The sequence below is a fragment of the Egretta garzetta genome, unplaced genomic scaffold (genome assembly GCF_000687185.1).
Source record: "Egretta garzetta isolate BGI_Z169 unplaced genomic scaffold, ASM68718v1 scaffold161, whole genome shotgun sequence".
NCBI lineage: Eukaryota > Metazoa > Chordata > Aves > Pelecaniformes > Ardeidae > Egretta > Egretta garzetta.
Genome location: NW_009258754.1, coordinates 1,831,138 through 1,848,499, shown reverse-complemented (window position 1 = coordinate 1,848,499; position 17,362 = coordinate 1,831,138). Strand labels below are relative to the sequence as shown.

Sequence of the window (17,362 nt, the reverse complement as noted above, 5' to 3'; positions counted from 1 at the left end):
AAAAAAAAAAAAAAAAAAAAAAAAAGCCAGCACCAATAGTTTCATTAAGTGTATAAATAAATCAATCACAGTGGCTTATATGCCAAAGGAACAAAACCAGCCATCAGGGTAAGACAGGAACCGAATACATTATGGTGAAATTCTGCTGAAATTATGAAGTGACTTAAATGTAGCACCGAAGAGATTAAGGCGTTAAGAGGTGACTATGGTGAAGATTAATTCTGGCTGCCTCAAGTCATCAGATGCATCTAAAAGCCTGAGACCCAAGCACGCTGCGGAGGGACAAGGTTTCGAGGGCTGCATCACATCCTTGGGTCTGTGCTTGAAGCCGCCAGGAAGTAACACATGTTCAACAGGAGACAGGACTTTTATTTTAGGAGAGGCAAGTAGGTTAAGAAGAGAGTCTTAAATTACATAGAGGTCAAATGCATCTACTTATCTTCAGTACCTAAATGAAAGGCCTCTGCTGCAAGAGTAGCTGAGCAAGGATTGTTTCTCTGTGCTCACTTCAGAAATACGAAATTAATATGTTCATTTTGAAAAGAGGGAAATCCTCCCTTCCTGCCAAACCTTTGAAACAGCCTCCGAGTTAATCGGGACCGACAGGTAGAATTACTGCAAGGAGAAGAGAGAGCCCGGGCCAGCCCCTGCAACGAGGAGCCCTCCTGCCTGCCACACCACCGGGCTGCCATTCATGACTTTTATTTATACACTGGCAGCATTTAGGACTCCTAAGGACAAAACCCTTTTACTGAAAGATCAGTTACCAAACACAGTAAGAGACATTTCCTGCTCCAAAAATGCTTAGAAACTAGCAGAAAGCGAAAGAAACTGGTTTTAATTTCTGTTCAACACATGGAAACTGAGGTAGAGGGAGACATGGTGAGACAAGAAGGGCACACAAGATGTGCCTTGCACATCTGGGCATCGGTCACAACTCTCCCAAGTCTCAGCCCAGTGCCTCATCCCCAAAACTAGCTCCCCCTTCCCCCAAAAGCTGGGTTTGCCAGCTCTGCTGGGCAGGAGAAAGCGGTCTCAGCTTAGCCTGCAAATACAAGAGCCTCCTTTTCAAAAATACACTCCGAGTGCAATGAGGTGGAAGACACTCCTGAAATCATGGACTTGAGTGGCAGCACAGGAACTGCTGAGCAGAAACTCATCTAAACCCCATCTACCCTGAAACCCCCTAAACTGCCTCACACCAGGGCTCTCTCTTCAAGGCAGGCAGGTACGCAAGCTGACAAGATTCGTCCCTCCGCACTGTCAGGGAGGCAGGACAGCCTCAGTAGGCTGCGAGCCTAAGCCCATGCTGTGCAGCACAGACCTGACCTCGCCAGAGTGGCTGCAGGAGCTGGTGGGAGCCGAGGACATCTGTCCTCCCAGAGGCCATTCAGTACCTGGCAGCAGCAAGTCCTGGACAGAAACTGCTCCTGTGGGAAACAACTAGAACTTTACAGCGAGAAAAAGCAAAAGGCTTTTTCTTACAGAGCAGTCACTTGCTGCAATCACACAAGCGAGAGCATCGCCTTGGAGCAGAGCCAGGAGAGCTGAGATAAGGTTGTGCCAGTGCAAACACCTCCCCTCCCTGAGCAGCACCCGGCTCTGCCAGGGCTGCCCTTGTTTCAGGGGGATATTCGTGAAGCAAAGTACTCCACGTGAGGAACATTCATACTGCCACAGTTATGGTCTGACAGCGGTGCCTTTTAGCTCAGATACAGCAGCCCGTTTGGGGTTAAACTCAGACTTACTCTTGATGTCCATTAAGATATTTTCCAAGGCTCTAGGTCCAGTTTCACGTGGGAAAATGTGCCAGAATGAATCAAGCTCCTCAGAAGCAAAAAGTCAGTAATTAGTATGTGGGACAGGGCATTGCAGTGTCTAAACAGAGATGCAATGAAGCGGAAAACCAGGGAAGCAGATGCTTGCAGGTCACAGAGATGAGTGCACCACCTCCAGCATGAAAAGGAAGATGTGGGGGAGTCTCCAAATGGTGGGCTGACATTACAGTGAGGGGAAAAGCAATTTCTTTTCTTTCTGGAGCATAGTCATCAATGGAGCTGTTGGCACTGAGAGTGGGGGGAGTTTCAGATTGATGGGCCTGGTTTCAGATGTTGCAGCACAGGGCGTATCTGCTCCTTCAGTAGTGATTGGGATTTGCTTTGTTTCTGAAAACAGAGCCAATACCGATAGATGAGACGAAAACCCTTTCAGGGCCGTGGCAGGCTGGAAGTGCCAGCACTGTTTCAAGATGAACCTTGCAGGATCCCGCAAGAAGAGCGCCCTGCCAGCCAGATCACCTCCCTCACACAAACCCCTGGTCCTCTTGCAGGAAAATCTAGCTACAGGGCAGATAAGGAGCTGCACCACTGAAACTGGTGCCAATGTCCATGATTTTGTTCTGAACCCCATGATTTACAGCATTTTTCTTAGAACTCCTGCTGACGGAAGCATGCTATTGCATGAGCCATTTGGCACGCTGGAATCATGGAGCTAGTAGTGCCACACAGCCCCAAGAAGAAAAAAAAAAAAAATCCACACATTTTTATTTCGTGAAACAACTAATTTGAAAGTCCATTTTATGATGTTAGGAAGCCAAGTGCTCTCGCTTTCCTTGCCCAAGACAACAGAACCCTGAGAGATGGATCTGCAGAGCCGCTTGCACCTCTCCTGTCGGGGGACTGCAAAGGTGGCAGGGTTTGATGATGGGACCTGAAAGCCAGATCCCTCACCCAGCCCATTTACCACTGTGAGCAGACACGGGGAACTCCTCTGTGGGAACATAGGGAACGGAAGTTTTTAATTTTATTCCTTCCTGGGGCTCCATAAATCTTGCTTCACAATAAACCCATCAAAATCAACTGAGCCATGAAGCAAATGGAAAGGCCCTGGGTGGAGCAGTTCATTGTGTGTGTCAGGGCTGAGGGAAACACTGAAGAGTCTGTTTAGCAACAAATAATCTTTGTCAAGCTAATCTTGCTATCTTCCTCAACCCTCTTATTAGATTTACTTAAATATATTGGGCAATGCAGATTGTTTGGCTTTCTCTTGCTGCAATAAGCTATAGCCATTTTATCTATCTGTCTCCCACCTACAGACAGACAGGTCTGTCTGTCCTAAGGACAACATTGTATCCTTTGCCAAATTAATATTAAGGAAAACTAGAGGTTTTAAGGGGTTAATAGCATGAGCATTATTTGCACTACAATGACTGATGTATTTTAGCACTTTTACCACAATCTCAGGCTGCATTTTAACCTTTCATCCATCAATATTTCTCTCCCTCCCTTCCTACAAAATGCTCAAGTCCCTCTCCAGTCAGAAGCGTGCCGCACGCCGCTGCAATTCTGATAAGAGGCTTGATGAAAACAACAACAGGGGCACATATCAACACCTGACTGGCCCCCTCCTACCTTCCAGACCACAGAACACCTCCATGTGCTGCGTTACCTGTGTGCCAGCCCTCTGTGGATTGCAGGTCTCTGTGGGGATAGTTAAGGAGCCTCTGTGATTCACCCCAGGGATCAAGCCCGGTCTGAGCAGGCAGTGACTCACGCGCAGCTTCCGCAGTGAGGACCCTGTAACGAACTCGCTATCCAGGACTGAGCTAGCTCCTCTGGGGCACAGATGGCAAGGGGCCACGGCCATGAAACGAAGCAGGCTGCAGACTAACACTGGGCATAACAACATTTCATCAGTGAACTGTTTATTTGCAATTTGCGCAAAAGAATATTTTGCATTTAAATAGGCTGCTCTACACACTGAGGGACCGTCAGTCGTTGGCCCAAAGTTTGCCTGCTGTTCAGATACCATCCTGCTGAGGGAGTTACCCAAAGCCCCTTTCTTCCTGCCACCAAAGGGTAACAGTACATCTGTAGGAGGTTCAACCTAGTGGAACTGGCAAAATCGTTCTGCCAAGGAAAAAGAAAGTCTATCCTGAACACAGTGAACAATTTCAAAGGCAAATAGCACAAAGACGATTAGCTGCAACTGAGTGAATATGCCTGCTGCCCTCAGGGATCAGTGGCGGCCAGCCCTTCATGCATGCCGAAGGGAAAGTACAGGCACCAGGACCCTTGGCATGCCCAAGGACGGGGTCTGACCAGGCTGCACCAGGACTGCAAGTTCAGCACTGCGGATCTGAGGGTAGAACTGTAAGTGCACTGTGCTGGAGAACCATATTTAAATGGTTATGACAAAGGTTTTAATATCCCTGGTTTTACATCTTCCTTTTTTATTACTGATCTGCCCAGCAAGGTGCTTCTCTAAAGTCTCTGTGGGCGTATGCAGTAAATTCAATTACAGTTTTCTACAACTGGACCAGACAGACTTGTTTGACATAAAGAATAGTGTCTTCGCTAAACCAGTTAATTTAGTTCAGCAACAGCGTATGGTTAGGAGGCGTGGATTAAAGGACAGCCAAAGGAGAGGAGAAAGAAACAATTCCCAGCAAAACAGCTCCAGAGTGACTTCTTGTCCCATAAAATGACAAGAAATAAGGAGGACCCTGCAGCTTGGTTCTCTGCTGCCCCAGGTTGACAGGATGCCAGAATCCCACTTTTAGACAACTAGCAGCTCCAAATTTTGGGCAAACAGCTTTTGTTCACTAAAGATAGAGGCAAGCAGAAAAATTCTTTTTCCTTTTCTCAGTGGTCCCATGGACAAAGCACTGAAGATAAAAGTTCAGGGCTTTGGTTTGGTTTCCCATTTTATCAGACCTGACTAGCCATTATATATTATTTTCTTAGGTTGAAAAACAAAACCATCACAAAACAAACCAAAAAGCACCTCAGCACAGGGTTCTGACACTTAATGCCTTTAAAGCTAATTTAGCACTTATGAGAAACCTACTCTGATGGCACCCAAAATAAAGCGCTCTCTAGCCATGAACAGCTGCCTGCCCACACTCCTGGGTCTTAGTGTGTCCCCTGGCAGAGGGCTCCTTACCAGGAGTTCCTTTTTTTGCACCAGCTTAGTCCTCAGCTATTAGCAGTGGTAGTGGATTATTTTGGCAGGAACACTACTCATTAGCGACTAATCTGATATTATCAGTATTTGGACTGTTAACCACATCTGTTTACTACTAACCTATGATATGGTTAATATTTATCACCTGAAATATCTATCTGTGGGAGGAGATCTATTAAAAATGCAAGCTGCAACCCACACTCTCCATGGAAGTGCTAATGGAGATATTTCAAATAAATACCCTCAAGAAGGCAAGCCTTCGTTATGAGCACCCTGTCAGTCACCAGATCAGTGCATTTAAAATGTACCCTCCTTTGAAAGAAAGATGCTTTCAAAAGATATGTATGTGGCAAAGTAAGAAGCAGGATGAGGCTTTTGAGCCCTGGAAGGAGAAAATGATTAAAAAAGTAATTTACTCAGTCTGTGTGTGCACGTGTGTAAAAGCACATTTCTCTATCAGGTAACGGATGTCCCTGCAGCCAGGGCAATGGATAATTATTTTCAAGTGGGTTGTCACCCTGCATTCAGTCTGCGCTCGCCTGACAGTGTGAAATCGGAAGGAAGCTTCATTGGCAATTCCCCCCAGACATCAGAAAACCTCAAGCATGTAGAAAAGACTTTAATCTTCTTTAACCATTCCCACGCTTTCCTTGAAGAAAATATCACCTCTCTTTTTTGAGGCAGAAAAAGTAGACCTTAGATTGGTAAGGATTAAAAATTATTCTAACAAACTGTAAAAATAATACGATAACCTGCTGCAGTTTCAAGCTTTCCAAGTTCACCGTCAAACTGAAAACACCCTATAAACATACTGTTAAATGCAGCAGAGCGCCAACTATGGGTGTTTGTTAATCAAAAGTCAATCAGGCAGACCAGCAAGCTTCAATGGGCTTTGGACCGGGACTGACAAAGGATCCTCTTTATGAGCCTGCTCCAGAGACACTGACCCTCTTCATCTCCAGTGATTTCAAAGGGAACTCAGGGTATTCAGAAATCTTGAGCTAATTTGCTACATAATAAATAAGATTCATACAACTGGGAAGGTTGCTATGACTCACCGTCATTTAAGAGGAGCCTAGTATGAACCGGCCTGTTTTGAATCGGCAGCTTGGCCTTGGCGATACTACAGAGGAGCAGTTAAGTCTTTGATAAGTTACAGGAGCAGCAGCCCCTGGGAGTAAGCATCCAACTGTCTAATAGCAAGAAAACCTAACTAGAAATGCGCTATCGGAAGCGGTGAAAAGTTTAGCACATCTTCTGCTACACAAGGCCTGAAAGCCAGCTTTTGTGTACAACGCAGCAAGAATAAAGAGAGCAAATAAAGAGGTGTAAAAAAGAAAAGACCCATACAATGAACAACTCCAAAGATCTTTGTAGCATATCCACAGAGAGCAATGAAATGTCACTGGAAGTACATCAAGTACCTTTGAAGGGGCTAGCTCAAGCACTGAGAGGCAGCACGACTCTGCTAAGGGTTTTAGTCGCGTTGCCAGCCTCGCCAACGTGACCATACTGCTACTCTCTCAACAAGGCCTCGCAATGCTGTGACTGTACGGATGGCCTTTAACAGTTCTAATCAATACTCCTTAACTCGATCATGATCCTAAAATTCATCTCCCTGGAGGCAGGGCTGAGCGTGAAATAGAGAGTTTACTATTTTCAGAGTGGATGCAAAGAAGGTAATTATTAAATAATCAATGTCTTTAAACTCTTTAAATTCCCTCACTAAAATGTCTGGCAAAGTGGTGCCAGGCACCACTGTCAAGAAAAAGCCCCTTGGCTTCCTCTTTCCGTCTCACAAAGCTTCATTAAACATGTACAACTGTGGAACCGTCAATAATGTTTCAGCATGTGAGCTGTGAAGCCCTTCAGATAAGCCTTTGCTGTTGATCTTTAACCGAGAGACAAGTTACAATGTGGGGTAAACACCTGGGCTGTGTAAGTTTAGGCTCAGAAATAAAGCCCACACTTTCCTGTGACAGCTGTATATGTTGCTGCCACTAATTGCCCCTTTCAGCAGTTGTGGACAGGTCTCCTGTTGCTGTGGGCTAATTTACACAAGCACTGACAGTTCGGACAACCCTCGCTTCTTGTCTGCCTGGCTATTCCTGACCATTTATCATTACAGATTATGTGTTTTTACAACTGGTGAGACCAAAGTCAACAGTCTGCAAGATGTGACAGCCTCTTGAAATATCAGTCATCTGCTCTATTTCCACCCCCTTCTCCTTTCTGTGCACGGTTAGCATTACAACTGGGTTTTAATAAGGCAACTGATTTGGTAAACAATTCTTAATTTATTTACTCAGGCAAGACTCCTTTGACTTCAGTGGGAGTTCTGCCAAGCTAGGGATCTTGGACCAGCGCCAATGATAAAATGCCCATTTTACTGGCATGTACGACTTCCTATTGACTTGCCAAAAGAACCCTGGTTACCATCTTCACAATAGGCTTTGTTCCTTTCACTTGGAAAACAATCCAACTGATATTTCCTCTTCTCTCCAGGCTAATGGAGTTAAGCAAAGAGGCCCAGTTACCACTGGCAGCGGTGTGGGAAAACTGATGTTTGTAGGTGCCACCCCTGTGGGCTCTGGGTTTCTCTTCCAAAAACCGCCACATAAGAACATTTTGCATTGCCACATAGGCTAAGACACGTTATCACATCTACACTAATAGGCTCAGCTGCAGACAATACCACCTGTGTTCACTCAATCTTTCCAGATAAAAAGAATTCCACTGTGGATACCAGAAAGTTATCTGACAGTCTGACAGGAAAGAAATCCAACCAGAAAAAATAAGTTGTTCTATCATTGGCCCAACGACTGAATTTCTTACTCTGTTAGCCCTCTAATTTACTTCAACGACTCTACAGAACTGGGTCCTGACTAACCAAATCAAAGCCCCCACTTAATTGAGTAAATGTGTCTGTTAATTTCAAGCTCTGGCCAGAAAATCAGAAGACAGCTAATAAACAGTTGCCGTATTTAAAGGAGCAATGATTTTAAGTCGTCTGATTATAAACACACATTGTCAAATTACTCCCGTCTCTTCTCTTCGAGCCATAACCACTCCCCTTCTTATTCAAGGTTTTCTCAATTCCTTCAGCCCGTCACCACAGACGAGGGGAGACAGCCTTCTCCTTTGAGATTCCCATCACTCACAAACCTTTTCTCTCGGTCTGGCAGCGATTGATGGTCTATTTTCCCTCTGCTCTTACAACTGCCATCCTGCACCTTAAAAGGCGTTTTGACGTACTGTTTACACAAAGAACAACCTTATATGATGTTTTAAGAATAAAATAATTTACTTAAGGTATGGACATATATAAATACATGGAAAAATTATTAGGTCGTAAATTTAACTTCTGAAGATGAGAGGCTGTATTGGCATATACTTCGTATTACAGAGAACGGGCTCCAACAGCAAAGGTTAGACTGCGCAAGTATGCAAACCCTGGGAAGGAAGCACGGCAAAGCCAACACAAAGCTACCTACAACATTCTAGCCAGCATGACCACGCACTGTACCCTACTTTCTTATTCTTCTAAAAGCTAGAACAGTGATAATCAGCGTCTGTCTGGAAATTTAGAAGAGGCATGAGTTAAGTTGAATGAAAAAGAGCACATTTGTTTATTTAGAAGTCTAAGCAATCATAATAGACATATCCTCAAATAACCAGCTCCTGTGTAATTACTCATTTGCAAGCACAGTTATTAGGTAGGTAAAATCACTCTTTTTTGAAAATGCAGGTCAAATATTTATCTCTGAGATATATTAAATGCAGCACCAGATTGTGCTAGGGGCATATATTAGACTGTAACATTTACAAAATTGAAGCGTTTAGACCTTTCAGACCTTTTTTGAAGCCTTGACCTTGGAAACAAATAAGGACAGTGTTATTTTAATGTGCATTCAAATTTTAACAACACAGTCACACAGCTCTAGTGGAATCCACATTGAGTTTCCACTGTAGATTGCTCATCATTTCATTATGGTTCATTATGCCGATAACTGTCAGAAAGCATTAGAAGCAGGAGCCTTGAGTAATAGCACTGAAATGGTAATTTAAAAACAATATACTTTCTGGAGGAAATACAGCAGTGCACTAAATTCAATTAGAAGAGGCGAATGTAAAGACAAGTAAGTGACGTTTGCTGTTTGAAGTCAGGCTCTTCGATTTCTTGATAACCTAAACTGGAGAAAGCCCTTTTAAAGCAGGCACTTTTCTCTTGCATCTCACTAAATTTGCTCTCATTATCTCTAAGCTTCTCCGGTATAAACTGTCTTAAATGCAACCGTTTTAGAAATATTTCAGGCCATGCCAAAATATCAATCAATCAGTTACTGTTTGGGTGGCACAACGGACTAAATTATTCAGGGTCATTTACCAAGACAGATTTCAAGCTGGACAGTCTATGCTGGTAATCTCTCTTTTGTAAAGGGCTCCCAATTAAAAATCATTAATAATCTGAATTGAACAGACAATATAAACAATACAAAACCGTTCCATACTCACTCATAATGTGAGCATTGTTTGTTAAGAAACAGTTAGAGAACCCGACTCATTAATGGTGGGGACGCAGGACCAATGCCCATTAACTTGAGTGGGAACTGCACCTGCCTGCACCAGGCTGCAATTCACTGAGTATCTCCTTACGGAGGAGGAAGCTCAGGGATGGGGACCATGATTGAGACTGATTGTTTTCCAGCCTCATGGATTTGCATGTCGGTAAGGCAATTTATTCTCCATTAGATTGCTAACCTTATGAAAGACTCATCCTCTCAGCAAGTACTGGAAGATAATGAAGGTCAGAATAGTTGCCTTATTATTTTTGCGATGCTTTCAAAAGGGAGAGGCATCTGTGTTTTCCACAGTTTGTGCTCAAGTGTATTACAGGTCAATCATACCATCTCCATGCCCAAGCACACAGCTGAAAAGCCCACTGTGCTTCAGAGTTGAAAGTCTAAATTCCTGAGTTTGGTCAAAGCAGCAGATCCAGGGCGGCTCTGCTCCTTCATGGTGACAGACACGTTGATGATTATCCCAATGAGGCAAGCTTGAGGGAAAAGATGCATCACCAAACACATGCCTGTCAGGTTGTACTGGCCTTCCGACACAGCCCGCTCCACTGTCTCCTGTGCTGATGTCCCTCCACATTCTGCTCTTACTTGTAAGAGATTCAAGCCAGACATAACTACTCGCTATAGAAGAGCTAAAATAGAGCAGAATACTAAAACTAGAGTTCGAGTTATCTGTTTAGATCGGATACCTGGCTTGCCTGAAGGTTAGGCACAGTTTTTACAACACAACAATGCATGGAGATGGCAGAAAGTGGCATTATGGAAGGAGAAAACTCTGGAGCACCTCTGCTGACCAGCGCATCAGGAAGTAGGTGTTGCTTTTATTACTTACCATGGGAATTGCGAGAAAGGAAAAGGAAGGGGAATTCTCCAATTCCCTTTCATCCACTAGCACAATCAGGCTAATGGAAAGTCATAACAGTCTTCCTCCCCCAACCTAGAAGGCGAGATAAGTGACGAGGCCAGACAGTTTATTACTAAAGGAAATCAATAGCCAAGGGTCAAAGCTTTGCAAAAACACATCCTAAGAAGGCTGAAGTTCTTCATCTTAAAAAGTGCTTAGAAATAATAAAGAAAGGATCAATCCACAGTCCATTCCAGGTGTTCTCTCCAAATTACCCAATGTTACTTTTATTCACCTGGTCTAATAGTTCTCCAAGTGAACAGAAACCTGATTTTACAAGCCAGTGGAGCAGAGTCTATCTTTTTGCTAGAAGAATGGATCTCAGATACTGTGTTTTATTTCTTCATTAGTGCGCCGTCACACTGAGCGATTACTAAATGCAGGGCTGAATGAGAATACCAGGGTTAAAGAGAACATAATGAACAAAGAAGGTGCCTGATTATTATGGCTGTCAGCACAAGGGAATTGGGTTTGTCACCTGGTTTAACCAACTGGTAAGAACTGATTAGAGTCTGAATCCGTCTGAAAGAACCTTTGATGTTTACGCTCCCTTCTGTCTCCACATCTTGTCAGGAAAGGCAGACAAATGGGGAGCTTCTTCCGGAGGGGCTTCCTTCAGCAGAGGCCCTTAAATTCCTTCTGTCACTTGCCTCAAGCGCAAGGGCAGAAGGCTGCTTGGTGTGGGGAGCACGGTGAACAAACAGCCCCCTCAGGAGCCCCTTGCACAACGCAGAGGTGCACCATGCATGCAGGGTTGCATTTTGTGCCTGTGCAGGTACCACCATCATAGCAATGTTCAAATACTACTAAGGCAGACCTCAAAGAGGGAATATTACTGAGCACATCAGTGGGTGGGAGAGCAAAGCTGCCCCACAAGCCAGCTCAGAAATAACCTGTGTCTTCCTTCACCTTAGATCACAGAAAAAGGAGACCTTAAACTACAGCAAAATTTGAAGCTATAAAATGGGACCTCCAGCAACTATGAAATGGGGCATCTTGTTTTCCAAGACCAGCTGTCCATGGGATTGTGGTGTTGGCTTGCCTCCACATGCCGACTCCTCCTAGACTGCTGCAGAGATGAATCATAGAATCATAGAATGTTCGGGGTTGGAAGGGACCCCTAGAGGTCATCTAGTCCAACCCCCCTGCAGGAGCAGGGACACTGCTAACTAGATCAGGTTGCTCAGAGCCCTGTCCAACCTGGCCTTGAATGTTGCCAGCACGATGGCCCTTGCCTTCTCTTCTTCCCTCTTTGTATTTTCAGGGTAAAAGATCAAGGTCAGGGATTGCAACTCTGACTGACCTCCAAAGACGGTAATGGGGAAGGGTGCCAGAAGTAGGTCCAAGAATTGACAAAAAAGGGCTAAGCTTACAGGGGTACATTTTGCAATACAAGCAAACATACATATCATTTGCTCACAATTCCCCCATCTGGAAGCATTTTTCTCTCTCCTCATACTTCACTTACTGCATATACCTACTTAAATTCAACCAGTTGATTACTAATTTGATTTCAATTTGGTCAGGATATCACTCACTAGGACCAGAGCTTTATGAGAAACTTTTGCTGGTATAATGTTACTTAGGGTGTATTCCGAACAATAGTTTTATTGTTGCAAAAAGACATGTTTCCTATCAAAATGGTCAAGCTTTATATCTCCTAGTGTAAATTATATTATAAAAAGCATGTTCCTACCCACTTCAGCAAGATTTCACAATACAGTTAGACCTCCATCCCCAGTCAACATTTGGCAAGGGATATAGACCTCTCTGCTTTCCTACTAAGCAAAAGCAGGTGCTCCTGGCTATGCCCAGACCTGCTTAACCTCTCCCCAGCAAAACCCACAACTGAAAAGAGGGCAATCACTGAAGAAGAGCTGGAATCAAGGGGGAGTGGGGAATGGATGAGTGCTGGCTTAGTTATGGACATAGTTTGTTTCTGCCTTGTAAGGGAGAAATTAAGATTTAAATAAATGTGAGTCATCTCTACAAAATGAATTTGGAATATATTAAAATGTTATAAAAGAAATATCTCAGCCTTCCCTCACTCACAGACACATACACTCTCTACATAAATATACAGTTGAACTCCTAAAATCTGGAAGCATTTCCAATAGCTTTCAGGGAAAGCCACACATGGCATTGGTGAGGCCACACCTCGAATGCTGTGTTCAGGTTTGGGCCCCTCACTACAAGAAGGACATTGAGGTGCTGGAGCGTGTCCAGAGAAGGGCAACGAAGCTGATGAGGGGTCTGGAGCACAAGTCTTATGAGGAGCAGCTGAGGTAACTGGGGTTATTTATTCTGGAGAAAAGGAGGCTGAGAGGAGACCTTATCACTCCCTACAACTGCCTGAAAGGAAGGTGTAGAGAGGCGGGTGTCAGCCTCTTCTCCCAAGTAACAAGTGATAGGATGAGAAGAAATGGCCTCAAGCTGGACCAGGGTAAGTTTAGATTGGGTATCAGGAAAATTTTCTTCACTGAAAGGGTTATCAGGCACTGGAATGGGCTACCCAGGGAAGTGGCCAAGTCACCAACCCTGGAGGTATTTAAAAGACAGGTAGATGAAGTGCTTAGGGACATCATTTAGTGGTGGAAAGTAGTGGAAAGGTCTTTTCCAACCAAATTACTATGACTCCATAACATCAATATCCCCTTTCACTTTCAAACCGCTCTGCTCCTATAGAAATGAAAACTGAAGAACTGGATGATCACGATTTAGTACCAGAGCATGCCTGGAATCCCAGGTCTTTGGCTGCGTAAGCCATCAACCAACAGATAGGGCAAGGAGTTGTTCCAGCAACCCCATGGTGTGCTCAGTGTGCTACACCTCTTGTTCTCCCTGCTGAAGGCGTTTTGGTGGAACTAAAGCAAGTTCAATTTGCTGTACATAATGTATTTACTGCAAAGGATAAAATAAACCATACTTTGTGTGTTTCTTTTGTTAAGGTTTAAGATTTATTATTACCACCCCTTTCAGAGGAACACTTTTATGTTCCTAAAGGTTACCAGCTCTATTTTGAGCAAACTAGATATATAATGAGATTATAAATATTACCTATTTACCCTAGCTCACACAATTATGAGAAAAGCTTTCCCAATTTCTACAAATACCAGTATTTAAAGAGATGAAAGGTGATATGATCTACTGGAAACAGGTCCTCAGACTGTGTTTTATTTCCAACTCAGTTACTGAGGTGTGCAAATCACTCCTCTTCTTTTAAGGAAGAAATTCTTTACAATGAGGGTGGTGAAACACTGGAACAGGTTGCCCAGAGAGGTAGTGGAGGCCCCATCTCTGGCAACATTCAAGGCCAGGCTGGACGGGGCTCTGAGCAACCTGATCTAGTTAGCAGTGTCCCTGCTCCTGCAGGGGGGTTGGACTAGATGACCTCTAGGGGTCCCTTCCAACCCCGAACATTCTATGATTCTATGATTTTGCGGCTTTGTCTCCTCCCAGTCTCCCGATTTGTTTAGACTGTAAGCTCTCAAGGGTCAGTGCAACCATGTCACTGTTAGGAATTCAGGGCTCAGAACTAACGCTTTCTCTCCCAGAAATGTGATCCAAAATGCAGACTGAATCTTGCAAAAGGCTGTAAGAGCTACTGAATGCTGCTCTCAGAAGCAGGACCCTTCTTAGAGACACAGATCTCCAGGCAATATTTCCCACATACAGAGCAAAAGACAGACAGGAGAAGAAACTGATAATAAAAAGGAAAGAAACTGTTCAAAGACCAACTTACGAGTGCAGGGCATGGAGGCAGCATCATTTTCAGCTCGGAAAAAGCCCCGATCGCAGGTGCAGGAGGTAGAGCCTTCCCAGATGGAATAGCTGTGAGGCGGGCATTTGGCACAAGCAACATCTGTCGAGAGAGCCTTGTAGTATCCGATTTTGCAAGCTAGATGGAAGAACAGGAAGGGAGAGTGTTACTTGCCCAGGCTGTGATCATAAATTGCTGGCTTACTTATTCAAAATCAAGGCAGGAGACATTTCAAAGAGATCTAATGATGTCCTCTTAGCCCCAGGTGAAGAATTAACAATCGACACACTCTTAATGAGTAATCCTATGTCAGGGGATACCGATTTCTAATTCCAACAAGAGCCATTTTAAAAGCTAGCTTGGAGATGATTAAAAAAATTATACTCTTCTATTGACACTGCCAGAAAATCAGCTGCCTCTTTGTGCTTACTGTGGAGTTGCATGTTGCTTAACCCATGTCCACCTGCATTCACACACACACAGAGCGCGCATGACAAAAGGGGTGCAATTGGTTTATTCTATGACCACTTAAGGAATGGCAGCTGACAGTCAGACACTGCCAATTTTTAAGAGGGAGTGGGACAGGAACCCACTGGGATTGGCAGCGAGGCCCTCAGCCTAACAGGCCCGGAAATGGCACATCTCCCGCCCGGCAAGGCAGAATTCATCTGGCTCTTTCTCCCCAAGGGAGGAAATCAGCAATGCTCTCCCCTCCTCAAAGCCAGGGCATAGCAGTAACTGCACCAATGCCACCAGCTCCCACATGCAGTTGGCGAGCTTTTGGTGACATCATCTTCATAAATGCAATGCTTATATGGATGGCTACTTTTACATCACTTGGAAAAAACTCATTAGCATCATTAGTAACACATTTTAATAATGGCTAACAAGTATGTCATCCTAGAAATTTCCCCCTTGGCTTGAGATAAAAGCCCACCATCACCACTGGCTTTCAGCGCTACAGAGGACAGAGAAAATACACAGGCAGGCAAACGTGTAAAAAGGGAAGGTTGTTCCTAGTATTTGCTGTGTGACTCACTCTCACATCTCATCATTTATCACCCACACTACCTTTAGCATTCCCCTGCTATGCACAGGCTCCAAGACACGGGACGCAGCCCCACACACAGCCAGGGCTGACTCTCTCTGTTTCACCCTTCCCTTAGCCCCCATCATTCTTTCCTTCTTTCTCTTACGAAGCCCTCCAATGAGAAATGGAGCAGGATTTTAGTAACACATTTATAAAACAGCAAGTTACTTCGTTCTTATTAACCAAAGCCATTTATGGAATTTCCTTAACGAGTCCCAACTTTACAACGTGCCATGCACCATCTGTAAGAGCACTGTGAGATTGCTCTGCTGTTGCTCGCTGTGGCTGTCACTGGACCAGAGGATCTTACAAAAACACATTCCTCAAGTGACTATGATTTATGCTTCCAGAGTTTACATGCATCACGTTATTAGATAAGGTTCAACTTGCAAGGTGCTTTTTGGCCATGCTTCAAACGGCCTTGGGGTTTCGATTAAAATCAGAAACCACATCTTTGGCAGGAAGAATCATGGGGGTCAAGCCCAGCCTCCCCACATCAGAGACAGTTAGTCCCCGAGCACAAATACAAACCCACTGGGTATGGCCTATCAGCCGGGCAGTACACAAAGGCAACTCATGTAAAAGCTTAATTCTGCTCGGGATGTGAATTGCCCAGGAAGAAAAAAAAAAAAAAAAAAGAAAAAAAAACCACAACAAAAAAACAAACCACACTACACCATGGAAAATTACCTTTCATTTTTTGATGTGATTTGCAATATCTGGTGAGCAAGTTGTACTATTGTTACACATCCTCTTGTGCCTGGTTTAACAACAGAGGCAGTCAAGTGGCAGATTTGGATCCGAGATACCATTCCCAGTTTTCACTGACACAGCTCAGATCAGAAATAACACTGAAGCCTGTATATGACCAGGACAGACACTGACAGGAGGAATCTCGCTGCCATATATAAAGATAAGGCGTAGAAAAACAGAACACACGAGGAGACCAGGCTGACTGCTCTTATCAGCAAAATTCTCCCTATTACTCAAGGCTGTTAAAATAAAACATGCAAAACCTAACATTACTGTTAATACGAACATCGCAGTTCACAGGAATTATTAAACGAAGAGCTGTCTTTTGTATCTTCCTCGTGTTAAAATACTTAGAAGATAAGCAATGCAGTACAAAGCTGAAGATCCTGCTCAGGCTGTAACATGCTGTTGTAAAGGTAGGAAAGTGTCACAGGTAAAGATTTTTGTGACCATTCCTCCTTCTCACTTTTTTTTCTGATTCAGTGGTTTAAAAGGGAATAGATGGACACAGTGGGTACTGCAAGGTCAACAGTCTGTAATTCAAGGATTTTTTTCCCCCCTGTTCCATGCACTGTATTTTGTTTTCTACTATATTAAGCCAAGATCATTAATATTTCAAGACCTGAAGAAAGCCCTCCAATGCAGTCACTGCTCCTAAAGCACACACAGCCATTTTGCTTCAAAAATTACCTACTCCTGAACAGTTAGTTTTCTTCATTTTAGCATCCTCAGAGATTCAGGACATATCAGCATGTGGCATAAAAGGACATTAGAGAATGTGTTGCATTAAACCAGTGGTCCTTTACTGCTAAGAGCTCCATGGTACCGTGACTTAAAAACTCTAATCCCGTAAAAGCTGTTCTTAGCATGAAGTACTGCTGACACACCTATTGCAGCCAGCGCCTGTTAAGGCTACGGATGGGCTTTTTTTGAAGGTTGATGATTTAGTAGGCAAACAAGAAGCCCGTACAGAACCTGTTCCCTGAAAGTCTTCATTGCTTGCTCATGACCAATCTTCATGCGGTTGCTTTTCTAGGAAGGATTTGCTGGGTGAGACCTGGCATGAATGGCGTTCTTACACAGCTTTTGAAAGATACCATTGTAAAAAGATTAGTTCACATGTGCAATGCAAACTTTTAATTCAGTTCCTTAGCTTTGACTTAATTAGTTCTTTGTTAGTTTTTAAAAAAAAAAAAAAAAAACCAAACACGAAAAATCTTTTCTCACATCCAGATCACCCACAAACATAACAAGGTTACAATCACCTGCACTAGATCCAAGGAAAATTCTAAAACAAAAATATTTTCATA

At 43.8% G+C, this 17,362-nt stretch overlaps 1 protein-coding gene across 1 annotated transcript in view; it reads right to left on the bottom strand.

The window, feature by feature from the left end:
- The window catches only part of EPHA4 (EPH receptor A4), a 103,219-nt gene that overhangs the window by 44,865 nt on the left and 40,992 nt on the right, over positions 1-17,362 (bottom strand). The window contains exon 4 of the mRNA XM_035888836.1: positions 14,192-14,347. Coding sequence (XP_035744729.1) covers positions 14,192-14,347 — 156 coding nt within the window. The remainder of the gene's footprint in view (positions 1-14,191; positions 14,348-17,362) is intronic.